This window comes from Anabrus simplex, chromosome 8 (assembly GCF_040414725.1).
Source record: "Anabrus simplex isolate iqAnaSimp1 chromosome 8, ASM4041472v1, whole genome shotgun sequence".
NCBI lineage: Eukaryota > Metazoa > Arthropoda > Insecta > Orthoptera > Tettigoniidae > Anabrus > Anabrus simplex.
In genome coordinates this window covers 215,641,277-215,664,146 of record NC_090272.1, presented here as the reverse complement: position 1 = coordinate 215,664,146, position 22,870 = coordinate 215,641,277, and the positions used below count along the sequence as shown (strand labels likewise).

The 22,870-nt window shown below is 40.8% G+C and overlaps 1 protein-coding gene across 2 annotated transcripts in view; it reads right to left on the bottom strand.

Annotated features, from left to right (window-relative positions):
* LOC136878997 (nuclear pore complex protein Nup153) overlaps window positions 1–22,870 on the bottom strand; it is a 155,852-nt gene that overhangs the window by 26,127 nt on the left and 106,855 nt on the right. For both annotated transcript variants that reach the window (XM_067152672.2, XM_067152673.2), the window contains exons 7-8: window positions 15,269–15,657; window positions 854–4,513 (exon numbers count right to left, since the gene is read on the bottom strand). In XM_067152672.2, the coding sequence (XP_067008773.2) occupies window positions 854–4,513; window positions 15,269–15,657 (4,049 nt within the window). The remainder of the gene's footprint in view (window positions 1–853; window positions 4,514–15,268; window positions 15,658–22,870) is intronic.

The following is a 22,870-nucleotide window of genomic DNA, read 5'->3' as shown; positions in this document are numbered from 1 at the left end:
TCAAACAGAGTCACCTAACCTGACTTTACCATATGTGTATGATGAAAATATACTTCAAGCGCCAGTAGAGAAATTATAACCTCGCCATAAATTTACATAATAATAGCCTTTCCGAAATTTAACCAGATGCAAGAAAATATACATTAACCTCTGCTTCACTCTGCCGTATCTTGAGGTGTATCCCATTATTACTTAATTGCAGTATTTAGCACTAAAATTAAGTGTTTATTCAGCCTGTAATTTAAGAAGTTAACAACTGCTATTGGACATATTTTCGCATTTATTACAAAGCATGTTCTCCTGTTTAGTTTCAAATTTTCTTTACGGAACAGCGGTCGACGGGTATTATTAATCAACTCCAACATCGCCTTCGAATGTCAATGACAGAGCTCGCTAGTGGACAGAGCGAGGAAACAATACCGAAGATGGTCGATCGCATGCAACATAAGCACTGAGGTGCATAAATATCAGTAACTGAAAAAAATCGAGCACGCTTAATCGCTTGTAATAACAGATGCGTCAGTGATAAGGCTCTGGTAACCAAAGGATAATACACAGTTTAATATAGGAATTTTTGAAGGGACAGAAAAAAGTCGTTTTAAGGGGGATCTCGTTATAAGCCGTACTCGCTATAGCAGACTTCTACTGTATGTTAAATCATGTATAGTAATGCAACTTATGAAGTGAAAATGAGGATATATTAGCAGTTAAGAAAGATTAAAGCAATGTAATCGACAAATAAGTGCAAGAAAAAAATATGTGTATTTTGTTATTATATTCATATTAATTCACACAGGACTGTATCTACCAACTATTCTTGAAAAATCATAATATCTTTGCAAGGGGTTCTTACGTGAACTGTGGTGTCTCTCCACCGGTGAAGTCAAAAGTTGGTCGTACATTGGGGTTGAAGGTAGGTGGTGCTGGTTGGGGCTGCTGCACCTGGCCAAAGGCTGGGGTGTTGTTCTGATTTGACTGTGGATTGTTGAAAGCAAATGGTTGAGAACCTGTGCTACTGCCTGCAGTGAAGTTAAATCCTCCAGAACCAAACCCACTGCTACCACCTGATGTACCAAATGCAGGAGTTGTTCCAGTCCCAAACACAGAGCCACTCGTAGCATTTGCACCACCAGCACTGGCTCCAAAGACTGAAGGGGCAGTACCAGAACCTGCAGAGAAGTTGAAGGATCCAAAACTCGGAGCTGCTGCAGAAGCATTTGTTGAACTTCCAGTATTTGCTGTTCCAAAGCCAAAGTTGGGGATTTTGGAAGGTGGGCACTCAGCATTATTTGATGATGTCTGAGAGCCGCCAAAGATGGAAGGGGTTGCATTTCCCTTAAATACAAAGGTTCCTGGAGTAGAACTTGATGCACCACCCTTCGCAGCTCCAGCTGAGAAACCGCCAAATGGTGTTGAACTATTACCAAATCCTGATCCAAAACTGGGGGTGGTTGTTGGGGTTCCAAAAACTGGTGCTGTAGTTGCAGGTACTGCAAAATTTGTTTCGGTTTTAGGAGTGCCAAAACTTGGAGTGATTGTTGGTGTACCAAAACCAACAGTAGATGTTGTAATTGGTGTGCCAAATGCTGATGTGCCAGTAGTATTGAAATTAACAGCATTTACAGCAGAATTTCCAAAAGTTGGGGTTGCAGTAGGCGTACCAAAGCTGTGAGTTACAGGAGTGGTACCAAATGCAGGAGTCTTTGTGGAAGGAATGCCAAAGCTTGGAACAGGAGCAGCACTATCAAAACTTCCTGGCTTTGCAGCAGGAGAACCAAAACTGGAGGTAGTTGTACCAAATGCTGGTGTTGAAGTAGTGGAAGCATTGCCAAAGCTTGGTGCTGTCGATGCAGTAGTGACACCAAAACTTGGTGTCGGAGTGGCACCAAAGGCAGATGACGTGCCAGAACTTGCACCAAAGGCTGGTGTTACTGTAGCTGAAGCAGAACCAAACGCTGGTACTGTAGTGGCTGGGGTGACCCCAAAACCTGATGCTGTAGTAGCAGGGGTAGCACCAAAACTTGGTACAGTAACTGCAGGGCTTGAACCAAAGATGGGTGTTGCAGTAGAACTGGAACCAAATCCAGTTGCAGTTGTAGCAGGAGTTGTACCAAATGGTGATGCAGTCGTCACGGAGGTGGCATTAAAGGTTAAGGCTGTTGTAGCAGTTGTACCAAAACTTGCTGCTGTAGTCGAGGATGAGCTAATGCTTGGTGATGATGTGGCAGGGGAGACACCAAAACTAGGAGCAGTTGTAGCAGGAGCAGCACCAAACAGTGGTGCTGCTGAAGGAACTGTGCTACCACCAAAGGTTAGGGTGGCAGAGGTAGTTGTCGCAGAGTTAGGTTTAGTAACTGACGTACCAAATGCTGGTGTTGTGGTATCAGGTACACCAAAGCTTGGTGTAGTTGTAATCGGTGGAGTGAAACTCGTTTTTGCGGTAGGAGTAGGGGTACTGAAACTAGGTGTTGTGGTTGTAGTAGTAGTGGCTGCTGTACCAAATACAGGTTTGGGACTAGTAGTGCCAAATGTCATAGTAGACGACGTAGCATTGCCGCTTGAAACTGTATTTGCAGTAGATCCAAACCCTGCACTTGACGTTACACAAGAACCAAAACTAGGAACTACAGTGGCTGTAGTTACGGTAGCACTATTTATGGACACTTGTTTCTTAGAAACAGACGAATCTGTTGTTTTGGAGGCACCGGATCCAAACACAAAACTAGGAGCTGATGTTGGCATGGATGCCGTTGTAGTGATAGATTTATCAACTGATGTTGACGAGCTAACAAATGAAAATCCACCACTACTTGCCGTCTTCGTATTAGCCGGTGTACCAGCACCAAGAGAACTACTTGAAACTGCTGTTGAAAAGATAGAAGGTATCGTAGTTGGCTTTGACACATTTGTATTTGTGTTAATTATGAATGGCTTAGATAAGCCTGTGCTCGGCTTCTCATTCTGCTCAGATTTTACCTCATTCACAACTGATTCTGCACTCTCTGCTTTCCTTTTCTGAGCAGATTTAATTTCATTAACAACTGATTCTGCAACATCTGCTTTCCTTTTTGGACCTTCACCAGCACCTGGAGCAGGCACCTTTACATTAGCATCATCTATTGAATCTGATCCTCTCTTGCGAATTCCTGAAGATGAATTGGATACTTCAGAACTTTGATTCTGGTTAGTACCAAAATTAAAACCTCCAACTTTTGAAGTATTTCCATCTTGAGATCCCTTTGCAAGCACTGCCGCGAACGATGAACTTGCTGAAGTGACAGTCACATCCTTTTGTTTGTCACTACTTTGCGCAATGGAGGACGGTACACCGAAAGTAAAGTTTACAGGCGAGGCTGTCACAGCAGTTTCACCAAATTTAAAACCTCCCAAATTATTAACTGTTGTAGGTGGATCAACTGATTTATCAACACCAAACTTAAAAGTGCTAGCTTCTGCAGGTATTTCAAAGTTGAACTTAATTTTTGAGGAAGATGTTTTACTAACTAATTTAGTCTTTTTGCAACTTGAGCAGTTTACGTTCTCATCTCCATTGCAAGTCATACAATAAGAACAAGTCCAAGTAGATTTATTTTCTGCAACCACAGATTGGGATGAAGTTTTTGGTGGTTTTGATAATATTTTTGGTTTGCTACACCAACACTCACTACATGTGATGCTAGAACAAGAATTTACTGCACCGCATGCTTCACAGTTCCAAGAAGAACCGGTAGGTTCTGCAGCTGATTTCTTTTCTGGCACAGTTCCTGGCTTAGGATTAGTACAACACACGCAAGCTGCATCACTGTCCTTATTTGGCACAAAGCACGAGGAACACGTCCATGTACTGCTCGGCTTCGCAAGAAGTGCAGCTTTTGCCTGCCGAGGGGTCTCGCACGCCAGGCAGACAGTCGCATCGGCTTTGTTACGGATCATACAAGCGTCACACTCCCATGTTCCGGAGGCAGGCTTGAATGCCTCCCCAAAACCCTCACTTGCACTTACACTATTCTTGTCCTTACCACTTTCCTCTTTCTTCTGCTGTGCAAAGAAGTCCATAACACTCCCTGTCTTAAGCTCACTCGCTGGCTTAATATCAAACCCAACAGAATTACTTTGTCCTTTGCTTTTAGGTACTAATCCCTTCCCTACAATCTTAGGCTTATTTTTAAAACTATCTACAGATTCCAGTAATGAGGGACATAAAGGAAGAAAGTTCTGTGTCACTACTGCTTGTCCAATACCCTTATTCAAGGGTGCACTGAAAATGAATTTACCCTGAGCTGTTACATTAGGGAGTGCACTGGTCACAGTTATGGGAGGGGAGAACTTGAAGATGTTGGACTCCACTGAACTGGCAGCAGTGCTCACAGGAGGAACTATGATGTCAAATTTTGGCATCGTCGTGATGGGCAGAGAAACCTCAGGCAAATTAACGTCACTGGCTTCATACTCAATGTGGCTAGATTTCATCATCTTGCCAAGATGTCTAGAGCCCTTTCTCTCCTCACTGAGTCTGTAAAATATAAACACATTCACAATTAGTTCAAAGTGTCAAATCACTTATGGAATAGGAAATGAATTCATAACCCTAAAATTTAATGGCTTTAATGTATATATATATATATTTGATACTAGTACTTTTAATTAAGGGTACAGATCTGGAATGACACTACATTTTTAATAATCAAAATACAAATGGCAGTGTGAATTTTGCATTAGAAAAACTACAATTACACTATACTATAATCCGACTTTTGACAGAAGCATTAGTTTCTTACTTCAGAAATAAACTTCTCTTGCAATACCTCAATCAATTCGATGACAAAGTTCAAGGGGCCTTGGAAGTGTTTTACTGAAAACAATGGGAGCCATGAAACTACAGTGCAAGCTACAATCATTTGTATTGCACATTAGCAGGAAATTCAGCCAAAGAGAAGAAGAGAAAGACTGGGAAATGATTTTCTCCAAAGACTCCCAATCTGATGCAGCAACTGCTTTAAGTAGAATATAACTGGGCAAGCAACCTCACTTAACATTAATCAAAGCGAAAATTGAAGAGGTTCGAATTAAGGTACTGGCAAAATAAAGGGTGTGAGATATGGACTCCCTACGCCTTGCAAAGCAGGGTGAGAACAAGAGTTGACCGAAGAGCCTGGAACAAGTGAAAGCAATTCCAGTCTCAGCTACATGGTCGTCAAACCAAGCTTCTAAGTTGAGAGTACCTGAGGTCCCCTTTTTGTCACCTCTTATGACGGGCACGGTATGCCGTGGGTGCATTCTACACACATACACCCCCCCGGTCCATAACTGGGTAAGGCAGTGCTTAGATTTACTTGTACTAGGCTCCTCACTTTTGAACCATACCTCTATCCTCAGTCAACAGTTATCTTCAAGCTTGACTGTAGGGTTGTGAGGCCTTATATGCCCCATCTCTTTCATACGTCCATATCTTCATTTTTCAAAAGGTTCAATCCTTTCCTTTTTTCTCTTCTGTTTATTGTTAAGAAGGGATGGTTATTTCATTCTACTTCCTCTTAACCCTATAATGCTCACTTTTTAAAATTATTCTTAATTTCTTTTACACTGGAGAAATGGTTGTTAAACACTGTAAAAATACTTTTAAAAATCTATGTACAAAAACACAAGAAATATTTTAAATTTTCAGTTTGTAGCATATCTGATACAATGCACATCGGTGCCACTTTTCACACATCACCAACCAGTTCAGTTTTGAAGTCACTCTGGCCTTACAATAGCTGTTCCAACAAGCAAATTTTTAAAACAGTTGTTTTTGTTGAGACAGAGGTGAACTGCACATTTGGAACATTTAATGAACGAGAAGCTCTTGCAGTTCAGTATTTTTCACCTCTGTCGGGTGTTTGCATATGATGGCCACTGGGCAACATTATCAGATCTGACATCAGATGGAGGAACATATGCTGCTGGACCTCTTCTCTTCAATTGCCATCTCAACCAGGGAACGACGACCCTCTTCCGCGTGTCATGTTAAGTTCCGTGAGGATCAAGGTTGTGTTTATTTGAGCAGTTTCCATCAGGCACGAAACCTCCATCACACTGATTCACTATAGAACCTGGTTCAACCCCATCTATCCCATATACTGTTATTTTCTTCAAAATCACATGCTAATTCTGTTCCATTCCGCACACACACTCCAGAAAAACAAAACATCTAGACGAACATGGTAAACTGTCCCCATTCTGTGTTGCTGCAATTACCAACGCCATGTGCTGAATATCGAACACTTCATCATCATCCAATACGTTTCTCAGTCCTAAATAATCTTCATCTTCAATGTCTGAATTATCTACTCATATATCATCTTCACTTTCATCCCAGTTTGCTAGCAAAGTCACTAACCCATCCTTACTATACGTGTGATCCATGTTATAATCCACTGTCATTCAAGAGCATTGTAGCAGATCTGATACAAACAAATAATATCAGTACTATGAGACACTATTAGGGTGCAACTATTCCTGTATGCAAAAATATATTTAGGAACAATCTGAAATTGAAATACGCAATTTTCTGATGAGGACCGGTTCTACCATCTGCTGGTAAAGTGGCTGGCAGCTGCCCAGGAGGTAAACTACCTGGGGGTGTAAAGCAGCTGGTACTTTGCCTGGCGTACAACCACCTCCGCGCAAGCACTGGGTAGCTACCCGGAAATAGACACCGATATACGGAGTTGGCTAGACTCATTTTCAGCGATTTCTCGCTTTCAAGTGTGGTGCCATCTATCGTCAGATGTATGAAGCTCATTTCGATTGTCTTACCTTCCTGTGCTTGCATCTGCTGATTATCATCAAAAAGCCCAATAAGGGGGGTCTTACGAGTTATGGACAACGATTTATGTCAAGCTTTCGTGATTTTAATCTATGAGCTTCAAAATCAATACCTAATTGGGATTAAAATCTCGAGATTACATTTTCTTACGCCAGTTACAACCTGTCGTGTAATGCAGCGTTTTTGGAAAGTATTCTTGTAGTAGATTGGTCAAGTTGCTCGCTCCGTAATAGAAGGTACGCAGATTTTCATCGTCTTTCTAATTTACATTTTAAAATTTTATTTTCGTTCCCTGCCATTGTTAACTCTCTTTTTACGTGCTTCCATATATGCATATACACCCACATCTTCCTTACGGACTTGCCTTTGAGCATTCTATCTGCAGGCTTCTGTGAACTGATTAAATATCTCCACGATGCTCTATTTACAACTAGCTCTGTGACCTCGTTTAGTTCCACATGCTTCCATTTCTTGATAATGCATTTCATTCTAATGTTTAACTTTGTGAAGATAAAGTTGGAAGGTACTGTTAAAGAACTAATCGGGGTAAATATCCATTCATAGGAAGAGGAATTTTAGGGAATCTGCTACCTGGGCGACAGTCCTATATGCTATGTTAATCATAACATCACTCTCTATAAGTAGCACACATATAAAGCATTTTCCTATTAAACATAATATTGTGATTAAACATTTCAATGAAATATATTAACAAACAAACGTATGAAAAGAGGCATACAGATTAATACAACGCTGCTAATAATGAAAATAAAAAAGATTAGTCATAATGAAAACTCGAACCTGCACACCTTCTATTATAAAGCGAGCACGTTAGCCATTACGCTACGAGAGAGCTTGGGGTAACTGGGATACATACACTAAGGTATACCTGGTGTCTGAAAAGTGAAAAGTAGAGGGAGCATTAATGTTCAAAATCCTGCAATACTATATCGATCACTGTTATAGTATCACGCTCTTTTTCAGTATACTAAACTAATTTAAGTTGTATGTCACCAGAAATATAGTCAATAATGTTCAGTTCTCAAAACTTGCCCGGCAGGATGCCGATAGCGCTACCTGGAAGTAGTCGAACGGAAACATCCTTTTACGCGGAGGGCAAGTTACACGCTACTTTACCAGTAGGTGGTAGAACCGGCCCTGAGTAAAATAAATTATTCACAACACCATAATGTCACAATTGACAGGAGTACAGCACATTCCATTGTTTCCTTGGCAACTAACCTGCGAAGACACGTATTGTATTCGACCTGCATTCTAGTGACAAAAAGCATGAACTATGTTGAAAAGAGGAATGTATCAGAGAAGATACAACGCGCATTAACAGTAATAAGGGTCTTAGACTTTGAATTCTACGCAGTTAAATGGTATGTATCATATCTGATACATGACTCATTGTAGGGTTTTAAAAAAAATTCATTAATTAAAAAAAAATTCTCAATGGGAATGACACCCAGGAACCTCCATTACAAGGAAAACTACAGTATGCTCATATCAAACAACTTCTACAGTCACTGAGCAGATACAATGAATACAGAAATAAGTCTGTTGCAAACCTCCAGAAGTACATTCCACAGAACTTTTTTCTTTCTTTCAATTTTGCAGTAGTATGCCTGAAGATATACTATGACACTTCATGCACATCGGATGACAAACTGTGTGTACAGGATGACTACCGGTAGCATCCGTCACACGAGTGCTACAAGGACAGACAGCATCAAGAATAACCAGGTAAAAATGAAATTGAAATTGCGTATGGCTTTTAGTGTCGGGAGTGTCCGAGGACACTTTCGGCTCGCCAGGTGCTCATCTTTTGATTTGAGTCCCGTAGGCGGCCTGCACGTCGTGGTGAGGATGAAATGATGAAGACAACACATCCAGCCCCCATGCCAGAGAAATTAACCAATGATGGTTAAAATTCCCGACCCTGCCGGGAATCGATCCTGGGACCCCTGTGACCAAAGGCCAGCACGCTAGCTATTTAGCCATGGAGCCAGACATAACTAGGTAGGTGAGACATGAAAAAATTAGCTTCTGGATCAGCCTAGCAACAGTGAATTACATGACAAAGCAGTTAGAGTAATACTGAAACATAAAAATACACAGAAATTACTTTGTCTTATTTTGATTTGTTTAGTTTTTCTTGGAGAAAAAAATAGCAGAGAATTCTGTTCCAGGAAAGTACTCTTCAACAACATCACTTATAATTCCACCCATTACATAGTGCAACACTTAACACTAGAGCGGCCGAACTTTCCTCACACCTATAAAGGCCGCAGGCGGTCATTTTGACTGCTGCCGCTTATTGACACATATCCAGAATCCAGGATCTGGGAAACATGTGAATGTTTAATAACATATTTTAAAACAACAGTTAACCATTAGGATGTATAGTATACAGAATAATCCATTGTTAAATATTAATAATTGTTCATATTCTCTCACTTCTAATACGGTAACAATGAAATATTTTGGCAAACTTGCTACTGAATGCCTTTGTGAAAACTTATGATAAAAATAAGTCTATTTGTTTATAAGCCTATTTAGGCACTTGACAAGCAATTTATGCAAGTTATTACATTACACGAACCTTTTCCACAGACTACTTTGTTGCACGAAGAACATGCGTCAGAGGTTTTGTTCAGTTTACAATTGGAGTTCACTTGACATTGTCGTCGCTTAAGACTGGCACACTGAACCTGAATCTGAGGCTCAAGCTGAAGTGTAGGGAGTCCAAACAACGGGGACCATGTATTCATAAAATCAGATCTTAGTTTTTGTATTACTTCAAGAATATGATCATGTCGAGAGATTCTCTGTCCCATAACTTCCTTGTAGACTATCCATGAATTTATTCCTGCTAGATCAAGTACGTTGTAAAATACATATACAGGCCTCCTTCGGCATCCAGCTCTACTGGAGTATTTACACAAAATTTGATCAGCTACATCCACACCATACTTAGTTCCGTTATAAAATTCAGTAGTTGTAGGGAGCTTCTTGTTATCTTTACTGACTTGAACACTTGGGTGTAGAGTGCTTAGCAGAAGCACATTCTTGTTCACTTTTCCTTGATATACTGTGAGAGTAGTGTGATCTTCCTTCTGAAGTATGACAGTATGACAGTCTCCTACAGATTCATACGTAGTACTCCGAGATTTCCTTCTTCACTCGACTGATTGTTCCAACAATACTAGTTTTCTTCTCTTTCAGTCTCTCAGCCAATTTTACCAATTTAAGACGTTATCAGTGGTCACGTTACGTCTTTTCATGAGGTATGGGTTCATAAGTTTCATGACAACATTTTCAAGCAGTGACTCATTGGCAGGTTGCATTTCGTCTTTCCCAAGATAAGGAAACCAATTGCAAACATACTTAGAATCAACGTCTACCAGTAGCCAGAATTTTACGCCAAATGTATCTGGCTTGTTGGCCATGTACTGCGTGAATCTGCACTGAGATTTGCTGGGGAAGAGCTGTTCATCAGCTGTTACATTCGCTCCTGGTTTATAGCAAGCATAACAATTCTCAATAAATGTATTCCAAATAGCAGACGCCAAAGCAAATTCATCGGTCTGCAAACGAGTGGATCTAGTTTTACGGAGATCAAAGCGCAAATACCTTAGAATCTCTTTGAACCTGTTTCTTGCCACAGTGTTAGTGAAAACATGGGGACCCCATAAAGACGACCACATGATCTACAGCTAGACTAGTAAGTTTGTAAGCTCCACGGGTGTATAACAAAGCAATAAAACCATCTAATTCTTCCAAAGAAATAGACCAATTATTATCTATTGTCGCCTACGAGCTTCAGTCTCTCTGCACATCTTTATATGCTTCAACATAGATGCGTCAATACATAAAGGCCAGGCACTAACCTTGCTATTAGTCTCGACGTTATGCTTAGCATGAGAAGTAGGCCCTGCTGCATCTTGCTGAGCAACCATCCTTCCAGGGGGGTTCCCACTACTGTCGACAACAGTCCAAATAGTTGTTCCAACCTTACCACATAACTGATCCCCTGGTGCAAATGAAGGAGACTTTACCAGTTCATGACAGCTTTCACCTCTTCCCCTTCCTCTACGAACAGGTTGCCCGCTGCTAAGAGATCGTCCTCTGCTGCAAGATTGATCACAGCTGGTCGAAGGAGGAACTGCGTCTATCGTAGGTGCGAAGTTCACTGCGTGCATATTTTCATCAGCCAAATCACTATCCGACATATCACACTGTTGAGGTATAAAATCCTCGTCACTCATTGCTTCTATATCTGATAATGCATCTTCGTCACCTGATTCGTCTTCTCCTAGATTTTCAAGTTCTGCTAATAACTGAACAGGAGTAAGTTTTTGCTGCCGAGCCATTATTACGAACTATACGACACAATGGACAGGCACTAACTAGTCCACTCACGAGCACAACCTTTATTATAATTTTTAATTTTTTATTTTATTATTTTTATTTTTTATTTTATTTTTTATTTTTTTAATTATAATTATTATTTACTCACGACCACTGCTAGAGGCATACTAATTAGTTACATCATACGCCCGTATAGCGCAACTTGTAAATATATCACAGGAAGCAAGCAGCGAGCAGAATAGAGCTCTCTGTATCAAGGAAGTGAAGCGGTCACTTTGACCTTGACCGCTTATGGCCTTCCTCGGTATAAGGGCCAATATCAGTGATCCCTTATTTTTGGCGTGAATGTACATAAACCTAAGAGATTAAAAGTCACAAAACCACAACCTCGTGCATAAAAAATTACGAGCGTGGAAATACCTTCAAATTCGCTAACAGTCAAAATGACTGCTCTGGCCGTTCTAGTGTTAATATGAATAACTGAAGTATGCAGTATTACAGCAGAAAAAAATTTCACAGATGTGAAGTGACAATTTCTAGATTCTTATAGCTTAAAATTTTATCCCTTTCCACTCGTGTGTTGACCTGAGGTCGACAGCTGTCACTTAACGTTACAGATCACGTGTTGACCCTGAGTCACACGTTGCTAGGTTACCTGGAATGCCAGAGCTTTTCTACTTCGTTTCGTTAAGAGCTGGTCCCTTCCGGAAACCGCAAGAAACCAAAGAGATGTGTTTTAGTTTCTCTTTGCTTGGCAAAATAGATCTGTTTCCTTGACAATGGAGGGCAACTGCGTGAAACAACATGGCGGCGCACAGTCTGACCGAAGCCGAAATTCTTGCGTCTATTTTGGCTGATTTTGATTATAGTAACCATGAAAGTGATTAAAATTTTGAATCTGGGGATGAAAGAGATATATCGATTAGAGATTCAAATAATGATATTGCTATCAGCATCACAAGAAATCATGGAGGAGGTGATAGTATTGTGACTCGTCCTGGTCCCAGTTGTACAGCGATGACTTCAAACATACCTTGGAGATCGCGGAGAACAGATGACGCAGGATTAGCCAAATTTCCTTACTGATTAGTCAGTGGATTCATAAGTTGTGGCAACAGATCTAAAATAGAACTAGAGTACATACATACATAATCATTATAGACTGCTATGCCTTTCAGCGTTCAGTCTGCAAGCCTCTTGAGAATTTACTAAACGTCGCCACAATCCTCGATTTGCAACTAGTGTTGTGGCCCCATTTAGTTCTATATCTCCTATCTTTAAATCGTTAGAAACCGAGTCTAACCACCGTCGTCTTGGTCTCCCTCTACTTCTCTTACCCTCCATAACAGAGTCAATTATTCTCCTAGGTAACCTATCCTCCTCCATTCGTCTCACATGAAACCACCACCGAAGCCGGTTTATGCGTACAGCTTCATCCATCGAGTTCATTCCTAAATTAGCCTTTATCTCCTCATTCCGAGTACCCTCCTGCCATTGTTCCCACCTGTTTGTACCAGCAATCATTCTTGCTACTTTCATGTCTGTTACTTCTAACTTATGAATAAGATATGCTGAGTCCACCCAGCTTTCGCTCCCGTATAGCAAAGTTGGTCTGAAAACAGACCGATGTAAAGATAGTTTCGTCTGGGAGCTGACTTCCTTCTTACAGAATACTGCTGATCGCAACTGCGAGCTCACTGCATTAGCATTACTACACCTTGATTCAATCTCACTTACTATATTACCATCCTGGGAAAACACACAACTAAATACTTGAAATTATCGACCTGTTCTAGCTTTGTATCACCAATCTGACATTCAATTCTGTTGAATTTCTTACCTACTGACATCAATTTAGTCTTCGAGAGGCTAATTTTCATACCATACTCATTGCACCTATTTTCGAGTTCCAAGATATTAGACTGCAGGCTTTCGGCACAGTCTGCCATTAGGACCAAGTCGTCAGCATAGGCCAAACTGCTTACTACATTTCCACCTAACTGAATCCCTCCCTGCCATTTTATACCTTTCAGCAGATGATCTATGTAAACTACGAACAACAAAGGTGAAATATTACAGCCTTGTCTAACCCCTCTAAGTACTCTGAACCAAGAACTCATGCTACCATCAATTCTCACTGAAGCCCAATTGTCAACATAAATGCCTTTGATTGCTTTTAATAATCTACTTTTAATTCCATATTCCCCCAGTATGGCGAACATCTTTTCCCTCGGTACCCTGTCATATGCTTTCTCTAGATCTACAAAACATGAACACAACTGCCTATTCCTCTCGTAGCATTTTTCAATTACCTGGCGCATACTGAAAATATGAAACCACACTGATTTTCATTCAATGTCCTCTCAACTACTGATCGCACCCTCCCTTCCAAGATGCCAGTGAATACTTTGGCTGGTATACTAATCAATGAGATACCTTGATAGTTGTTGCAATCCTTCCTGTTTCCTTGCTTGTAGATAGGTGCAATTACTGCTTTTGTCTAATCTCAAGGTACCTTACCAACACTCCATGCTAGTTTTACTACTCTATGAAGCCATTTCATCCCTGCCTTCCCACTATACTTCACCATTTCAGGTCTAATTTCATCTATTCCTGCTGCATTATGACAATGGAGTTTATTTACTATCCTTTCCACTTCCTCAAGCATAATTTCACCAACATCATTTTCCTCCTCCCCATGAGCTTGGCTGTTTGCAACAACACCATGATGATTTCCTTTTACATTGAGAAGATGTTCAAAATATTCCCTCCACCTCTCCAGTGATTCCCTGGGGTCTATTATGAGTCCACCTGAATTACTCAAAACACTGTTCATTTCCTTTTTCCCTCCCTTCCTACGATTTTTTATTACTGTCCAGAAAGGTTTCCCTGCTGCTTGACCTAGCCTTTCCAGGTTATTACCAAAATCTTCCCAGGACTTCTTTTTGGATTCAACAACTATTTGTTTCGCTCTGTTTCTTTCATCTACATACCAATCCCTGTCTGCCTCGGCCCTTGTTTGGAGCCATTTCTGATAAGCCTTCTTTTTACGTTTACAGGCTGCTCTCACTTCATCATTCCACCAAGATGTTCGCCTTTTCCCATCTTTACACACAGTTGTTCCTAGGCATTCCCTTGCTGTTTCTACTACAGCATCCCTGTATGCCACCCATTCACTTTCTATATCCTGAACCTGCTTACTGTCTACTCTTCGAAACTTCTTACTAATCATATCCATGTACTTCTGTCTAATTTCCTCGTCCTGGAGATTTTCTACCCTTATTCGTTTGCAGACAGATTATGCTCGAAGAATGTATTCGTAACAGCTAAACCCATACTAGCACAGAAGTCCAGCAAACGCTTCCCATTCCCATTAGCTTCCATATCTTCCCCACATTTACCAATCACCCTTTCGTATCCTTCAGTTCTATTCCCAACTCTCGCCCATTGGTAGCTATTTTTTACTGGTTGGGTAAGCAAGCAGGGCTTCATCCCAGCATTTGCTTTGAATGCTTCCACACACTCAAGACATACCATTAAAAGTGGAAAACATAATTTTGTGTCAGGTAAATACCACACATTTATTAATTTTGTAGTCCCTTCCTGTATATATATTGTTACAACCAGTACTTAATAGCAGGTTTTAAAATATGAAGAATGCTGACAGAAATAAATACGAGTTGGGAGAAATCAGGACTTATAAATAATTTGAGTGGAAAGGGTTAATAATAAAATTCTGCTTTGTTTTAATGTCGATCTCTTTGAAGTCATTATTCAACGGGCCTTAGCCGAGTCTGATGGTGCTCCCCTACTTCCATTTCTACCTGATCCAGAAGAAAACACGGCCTGACCAACAAAGAATGAACAGGAAAGATGAAAGTGGTGAGGTTGGAACTTTGAAAAACCAAGACGATTTTAACTAAGAATTTAAAAAATGTTTAAAATAAAATTTCTGTTGAAATTTGTACAGAAAGATTCCACAACACTTGCAGCCACTGCTGGCTTAATTTCAAATTTCAAAGAATAGGCTAAACTCTCACTGTTGAAGTGCACTTAATTTTAGTAAAGCACATTAACCCTTACCTTAAGCTGTATGGTTCCATAGAACTAGATGCTATTCGTCGAGCAGACTCCATTGAATCCTGCAGCTTCTCCTTGCAGCGTAGCTTAATGAGATCTGCAACTGTGGGCACAGTCAACGACTGTGTGGGAGGTCCTACTCGTGGCAGGAGGGGAAGCGGCGGAGGAGGTGGTGGTGGTCGGGCCTCGCTCTCCACGCACTTACGTTTACTTCCCAGAGGTGGCCTGTACAAAGGAGAATTCAGCGGCATGCGTTTGGCGTCCTGCACAGGGGTAGAAAATTGTTCCAATGCTTCCAGGATACGACGTGCAGTATGGCTCATACTAGCCTCCGGCGAGTTCTTGGTTTCATTGACGGGACGTACTTGTATGCCACGTTTCGAAACGTTCAACTGCAAAGAAATAAGATATTTTTCTTTTTATGAGACAGATTTTTCCAATTCTGGAAAGAAAATTTTCTTACAATATAAAACAAACTTCTATAATTCCTTCTATAGTTACTGAACCAGCATGTTCAAGGAACATAGAGGAAAAGGAAGTTTATAATGCAGGTACAACATTAAGACCATAAAATATCAGAGCATAATGCATTTAGGGTAATATAATTCACTATTCGGGCTTACTGGGGAAACAAAACGTCTGAAATTTGAATATAGTCACTGACGGGTCAATTTGAATTTTAAAAGTTTTTGTCAATACCAGAGATTCCACATGCTGTGGATTGCCTGCAGTTTCTATGAATTTCTCAGGTAAACCGTGGTTATACAAAAGGATATCTCCACGGATTTAATAAATTTTTAATATTCTTTTGTGCAAGCCTACCAAAATGCTTCATTGAAATATTAGATGGTAGCACTCACGGTGCCTTGTGCTGTGCACGACATTTGTCATGTATAATACCCTCATTATTAAAATTGTAGCCTACATAATAAATGTTATGCAGACTATAATTTTCTATGTTGTGCAGACTATAATTTTCTATGTTTTATGCCTGATGCGTTATTACTGTGTGAGGAATAATAATGGAAATAAATCACATACATACATTATCATTATAGACTGCTATGCCTTTCAGCGTTCAGTCTGCAAGCCTCTGAGAATTTACTAAACGTTGCCACAATCCTCGATTTGCAACGAGTGTTGTGGCCTCATTCAGTTCTATACCTTTTATCTTTAAATCGTTAGAAACAGTCTAACCATCGTCGTCTTGGTCTCCCTCTACTTCCCTTACCCTCCATAACAGAGTCAATTATTCTCCTAGGTAACCTATCCTCCTCCATTCACCTCACATGACCCCACCACCGAAGCCGGTTTATGCGTACAGCTTCAACCATCGAGTTCCCTCCTACCATTGTTCCCACCTGTTTGTACCAGCAATCATTCTCGCTACTTTCATGTCTGTTACTTCTAACTTATGAATAAGATATCCTGAGTCCACCCAGCTTTCGCTCCTGTAAAGCAAAGTTGGTCTGAAAACAGACCGATGTAAAGATAGTTTTGTCTGGGAGCTGACTTCCTTCTTACAGAATACTGCTGATCGCAACTGCGAGCTCACTGCATTAGCTTTACTACACCTTGATTCAATCTCACTATATTACCATCCTGGGAAAACACACAACCTAAATACTTGAAATTATCGACCTGTTCTAGCTTTGTATCACCAATCTGACATTCAATTCTGTTGGATTTCTTACCTACTGACATCAATTTAGTCTTCGAGAGGCTAATTTTCATACCACACTCATTGCAAACATTTTCAAGTTCCAAGATGTTAGACTGCAGGCTTTCGGCACAGTCTGCCATTAAGACCAAGTCGTCAGCGTAGGCCAGGCTGCTTACTACATTTCCACCTAACTGAATCCCTCCCTGCCATTTTATACCTTTCAGCATATGATCCATGTAAACTACAAACAGCAAAGGTGAAAGATTACAGCCTTGTCTAACTCCTGTAAGTACCCTGAACAGAGAACTCATTCTACCATCAATTCTCACTGAAGCCCAATTGTCAACTTAAATGCCTTTGATTGATTTTAATAATCTACCTTTAATTCCATAGTCCCCCAGTATAGTGAACATCTTTTCCCTCGGTACCCTGTCATATGCTTTCTCTAGATCTACGGAACATAAACACAACTGCCTATTCCTCTCGTAGCATTTTTCAATTACCTGGCGCATACTGAAAATCTGATCCTGACAGCCTCTCTGTGGTCTGAAACCACACTGGTTTTCATCCAACTTCCTCTCAACGACTGATCGCACCCTCCCTTCCAACATGCCTGAGAATACTTTGCCTGGTATACTAATCAATGAGATACCTCGATAGTTGTTGCAATCCTTCCTGTTCCCTTGCTTATAGAGAGGTGCAATTGCTGCTTTTGTCCAATCTAAAGGTACATTACCAACACTCCACGCTAATTTGACTACTCTATGAAGCCATTTCATCCCTGCCTTCCCACTATACTTCACCATTTCGGGTCTAATTTCATCTATTCCTGCTGCCTTATGACAATGGAGTTTAGAGCTTGACTGTTTGCAACACCACCATGATAATTTCCTTTTACATTGAGAAGATGTTCAAAATATTCCCTCCACCTCTCCAGTGATTCCCTGGGATCTGTTATGAGTTCACCTGAATTACTCAAAACACTGTTCATTTCCTTTTTCCCTTCCTTCCTAAGATTCTTTATTACTGTCCAGAAAGGTTTCCCTGCTGCTTGACCTAGCCTTTCCAGGTTATTACCAAAATCTTCCCACGACTTATTTTTGGATTCAACAACTATTTGTTTCGCTCTGTTTCATTCATCTACGTACCAATCCCTGTCTGCCTCGGCCCTTGTTTGGAGCCACTTCTGATAAGCCTTCTTTTTACGTTTACAGGCTGCTCTCACTTCATATTCCACCAAGATGTTCGCCTTTTCCCATCTTTACACACAGTTGTTCCTAGGCATTTCCTTGCTGTTCTACTACAGCATCCCTGTATGCCACCCATTCACTTTCTATATCCTGAACCTGCTTACTTTCTACTGTTCGAAACTTCTCACTAATCATATCCATGTACTTCTGTCTAATTTCCTCGTCCTGGAAATTTTCTACCCTTATTCGTTTGCAGACAGATTTCACTTTCTCTACCCTGGGCCTAGAGATACTTAGTTCACTACAGATCAGATAATGGTCTGTATCATCGAAAAATCCCCGAAAAACTCGTACATTCCTGAAAGATTTCCTGAATTCAAAGTCTGTTAAGATATAGTCTATTATGGATCTGGTACCCCTAGCCTCCCATGTGTAACGGTGAATAGCCTTATGCTTGAAGAATGTATTCGTAACAGCTAAACCCATACTAGAACAGAAGTCCAGCAAATGCTTCCCATTCCCATTAGCTTCCATATCTTCCCCACATTTACCAATCACCCCTTCGTATTCTTCAGTTCTATTCCCAACTCTCGCATTGAAATCGCCCATTAGCACTATTCTATCCTTGCTGTTGACCCTGACCACGATGTCACTCAATGCTTCATAAAACTTGTCAACTTCATCCTCATCTGCACCCTCACATGGTGAATACACGGACACAATTCTTGTCCTAATTCCTCCCACTGACAAATCTACCCACATCATTCGCTCACTTACGTGCCTAACAGAAACTATGTTGCGTGCAATGGTATTCCTGATAAAGAGCCCTACCCCAGACTCTGCCCTTCCCTTTCTAACACCCGTCAAGTACACTTTATAATCTCCTATCTCTTCCTCCTTATCTCCCCTTACCCGAATATCACTTACTCCTAGCACATCCAGATGCATCCTCTTTGCTGACTCAGCGAGTTCTACCTTCTTTCTTCCATAAGCCCCATTAGTATTGATAGCTCCCCATCGAATTCCATTTCGTTCGCCAAGTTGTTTCCAAGGAGTCCCTCGCCTGTCAAATGGGAGTGGGACTCCATTACTCCCATAGGTCTGAGGCTTGCTTAAAGTGTTCTGAGCTCGGTAAATTCATGAAGCAGGATGCTGCCCTACTTGCACATAGTCCAAGTGAGGATCTCTCCTCTAACGGGTTATGGACCACCGGTGAATTGTGTAGTCCTAGCCGCCTGAGCACAAGGAGGGCCACAACTCAGAATATGTCCGAGATGCCCACTCCCATTCCATAGCAACTGGTATCCCAACTCTCAGGACCACTTACTAGGCCACTCAGCCGTTGCCCATGGTTCATAAACTAGGACGTGACTACAGTAACTCACAAACAGGAACCATTAAAGAAATTTATAATTTTAATATATTATCCTCAATACGGTTCCATAATGAGATTAATTACATGTAATCTCTGAAGTAGTCTATTTATACTGTATATTGAGATATGGATCCCGGACCTAGTACAAGTAAAGGAAATCCTACGCGTGCACATGGCCCAAGGAAAAGTGAACAGATTATTATGGAACTTGTAAATGATTTGGATTCTGATGTGCATGAAAGCGATTGTGAAGAAGAAAATGAAAATCTACAAGCCCCGGAGGATGATGATGATGAATCATCAGTTTCATCACCAGAAGAACCAGTCCCAAAAAGGCCAAGGGAGGTGAGAAGCACGGGAACACAGCGGAAACAAGATCTTGCTTCTGTGAACAGGCCCGTTTTTTTCTTGCTGCTGAAATTACTGAAGAATCACCAGCATCAACTGCGGGAAGGCTAGTAGGTAGAGATTATTTTTCATACAGAATAACTGCAGTGGGCGTGAAGAAGGAAGGACACTTGCAGCGTTCGTGTACGGTTTGCTACGACAAGTCCAAACACAACATCGACTGTGCTGTGAAGAAAATGACGACCGTATATTGCCGTAAACATGACGTAGGTCTTTGCATAGGAGAATGTTTTGAGTGGTACTATACCAAAGCTAGGTACTGGGAATCATCTTTTTGGCCCTATTTTACAGCCGGATACCCTTCCTGACGCCAATCCTTTTGTATATGAGGGATGTAATCACTATTGCATGTTTCTGTGGTGGTTGGTAGTGCAGTGTGTTGTGTGTATATGAAGACGGGAGTGTTGGGACAGACACAAACACCCAGTCCCCGAGCCAGACAAACTAATCAGAAGCGATTAAAATCCCCGACCCAGCCGGGAATCGAATCCAGGACCCTTCGAACCAAAGCCAGTATGCTGACCATTCAGTCAACGAGTCAGACTAAAATCTAGGTATTGGGAATAACAATGTGTAATTCTGTTGTTCAGTGACTGAAAACTATCAAACTTTTCTGAGTGAATTAGAAATTCAAGTGCGTGAACAAGGATAATAGAATGTATCAATATTGTAGCCTGATTTTATTTCCAATGCTGAAGATTTTTGAATTTATTTCATGTGATAGTTCACTTTTTCTAGAATATGTATTTAAATTTGTTTATTTATACAGCAGAAACTGACAAAACTGATTTTTTTCCGACTGTGTAAATCACACCGGCACAGGGTAGGGATGCTATCTTGGCTTGTCCGAGCTCATACTGTTACGTTTTAATATCTTTCTCCTTGGCCCTGAAGGCCCTGGAATGAACTACTTTTCTAACAGGGTCTTTATATTGAGTCCACTTACTATGTAATGACAAATGACATTGCACTAAAGACAGTCTTGGTTGCAAGATTGAAACGCGTCAGCATAACACAACCTAAGATTCTGAAAACAATATTATGTTAACTGGGTTTCTGACCAACTATGAAAATAATAATGATGATTGTGAAATAAACCCAAGTGTCAAAAATGAGTAAGGAACCATGCCTTGATGCCAGAAAACTACTGGAAAGGAAGAAAAGCAAAAGAATTAAGCAGCAATTCTGACTAACGTGTTCAATATTTTTTAGTTGTGTACATGCGACTCATTTTATTTAGTCAAGATTGTTGAGTGCAAATATTTCAGACTCTACTTGTGACTTGTGCTGGAAGAAATGTGAGCACTATCTTGCGAAGTGGTGTGATAAAAGACAAGAATCATTAACTGATCTGTGTAGTGAATAAGTTCTCTATGCACACCGTGCATATTTTATGTTAATTCTAAATATTTCAAAAGGGCAAAAGTTACCCTTGGTTCACGCATCATTAGTACCATAGCTTACAATTTATTAAAATTTGTATCCACCTTATTCAATACATACAATTTTAATAAATTGTAATCTTGGTTCAATACGGACGAATAGTGAAATTTATTAACTTAGTACCATAGGTCACCACTTGCATCGCAAACATCTACGTCCCTTACGACTGTTGTTCATTTGTTTCTCGTGGACGTGACAGTGCAGTGCACAAGGCTGCTAACATATCTACTTATGAACTAGGGACTAGACTTTTGGTGTGGTGTAGTGCAGAGCTGACCTATTTTCCCTATTTTCTTGGTGTGCGACAGCAGCACATTTTACGTGGGCTCTACTGCACGGCATGAACAATGATTGGCCAGTTCAGTGCAGTTACGTCATCAGGTGGTGGTGGTGGTGATTGTTTTAAGAGGAAGTACAACTGGGCAACCATCCTCTATATAACACTAATCAGAGGGGAAAAATGGAAGGGATCCGACATTTCGAAAAATGAAGATATCGGCCAAAGTAAGACAAGGGCCACGAAGGGCGTGAAAATGAAAGACTCCCTAGCCCTCGCAAACCTAACAGCGTCGGGTCGGAAAAGAACAAGAGTTGACCAAGAGAGGTCGGATAGGATAGATGAAAGTGAGGAGCCTGGCACAAGTAAGTGGAAGCAATGCCAGGACTCAGCTGAGGGCCCCGTGGTCGCCAACCCACGCTCCAAAGTTCAGGGCCTCTGAGGCCCCTTTTAGTCGCCTTTTAAGACAGGCAGGGGATACCATGGGTGTTATTCTACTGCCAATACCCACAAGGGGAAGTTACGTCATCACTCCGCAGTAAGTCGATCAGCTTAGTGAACGTTCTGAGCTTGTGATGGCTACGTAAGTACTCAATGTAAAGTTTAAAGGAAGCGAACTGTTATTTCACAACATTAAATTTGTGTGTTACATCATGGAAGGTGAACAGCATAAACGTAAAATTCAGCATGAGCAAGCCAGCGAGTGTTTAATGTATTTAAGTACTTTAAGCGAGAATCCGATGCTAGCATGCCGACTCACGGCGTTGCCAAGTCACAGGAACGAATAGCTGAAGCGTGTGGTATTAGCCTTAGAATTGTACAGAGAAAAATTACAGAAAGTAATGTTCGTTATAGGTAGCGTACTATTACAGTCACCAAATAAACATCACAAATGTGAAAAGCCGGACGAATTTAGGACGTTCTTAGGCGCAAAATACCTACATGACAGTTATGCTGCAAGTGAATTTCCAACGGGCTATGCCAAAGAGACGAATCTGAGATTCCAGGGAAGTGCTACATCAATGGTACTTTTTTTAAAAGGTATGGGTTTCAGATACATGAAGTGTAATGATGGAATAAAGTTCCTTATGGAATGTTCTGATATTGCTGCTACAAGGGCCATATTGTTGAGGACAATTCATCAAATTAGGTGAGAAGGAGAGGCCCAAATTTATTACTTAAATGAAACTTGGGGAAATCAGAACCATACCAGAAGTACTTGCTGGAAATCGAATAATGGCTGGGGTGG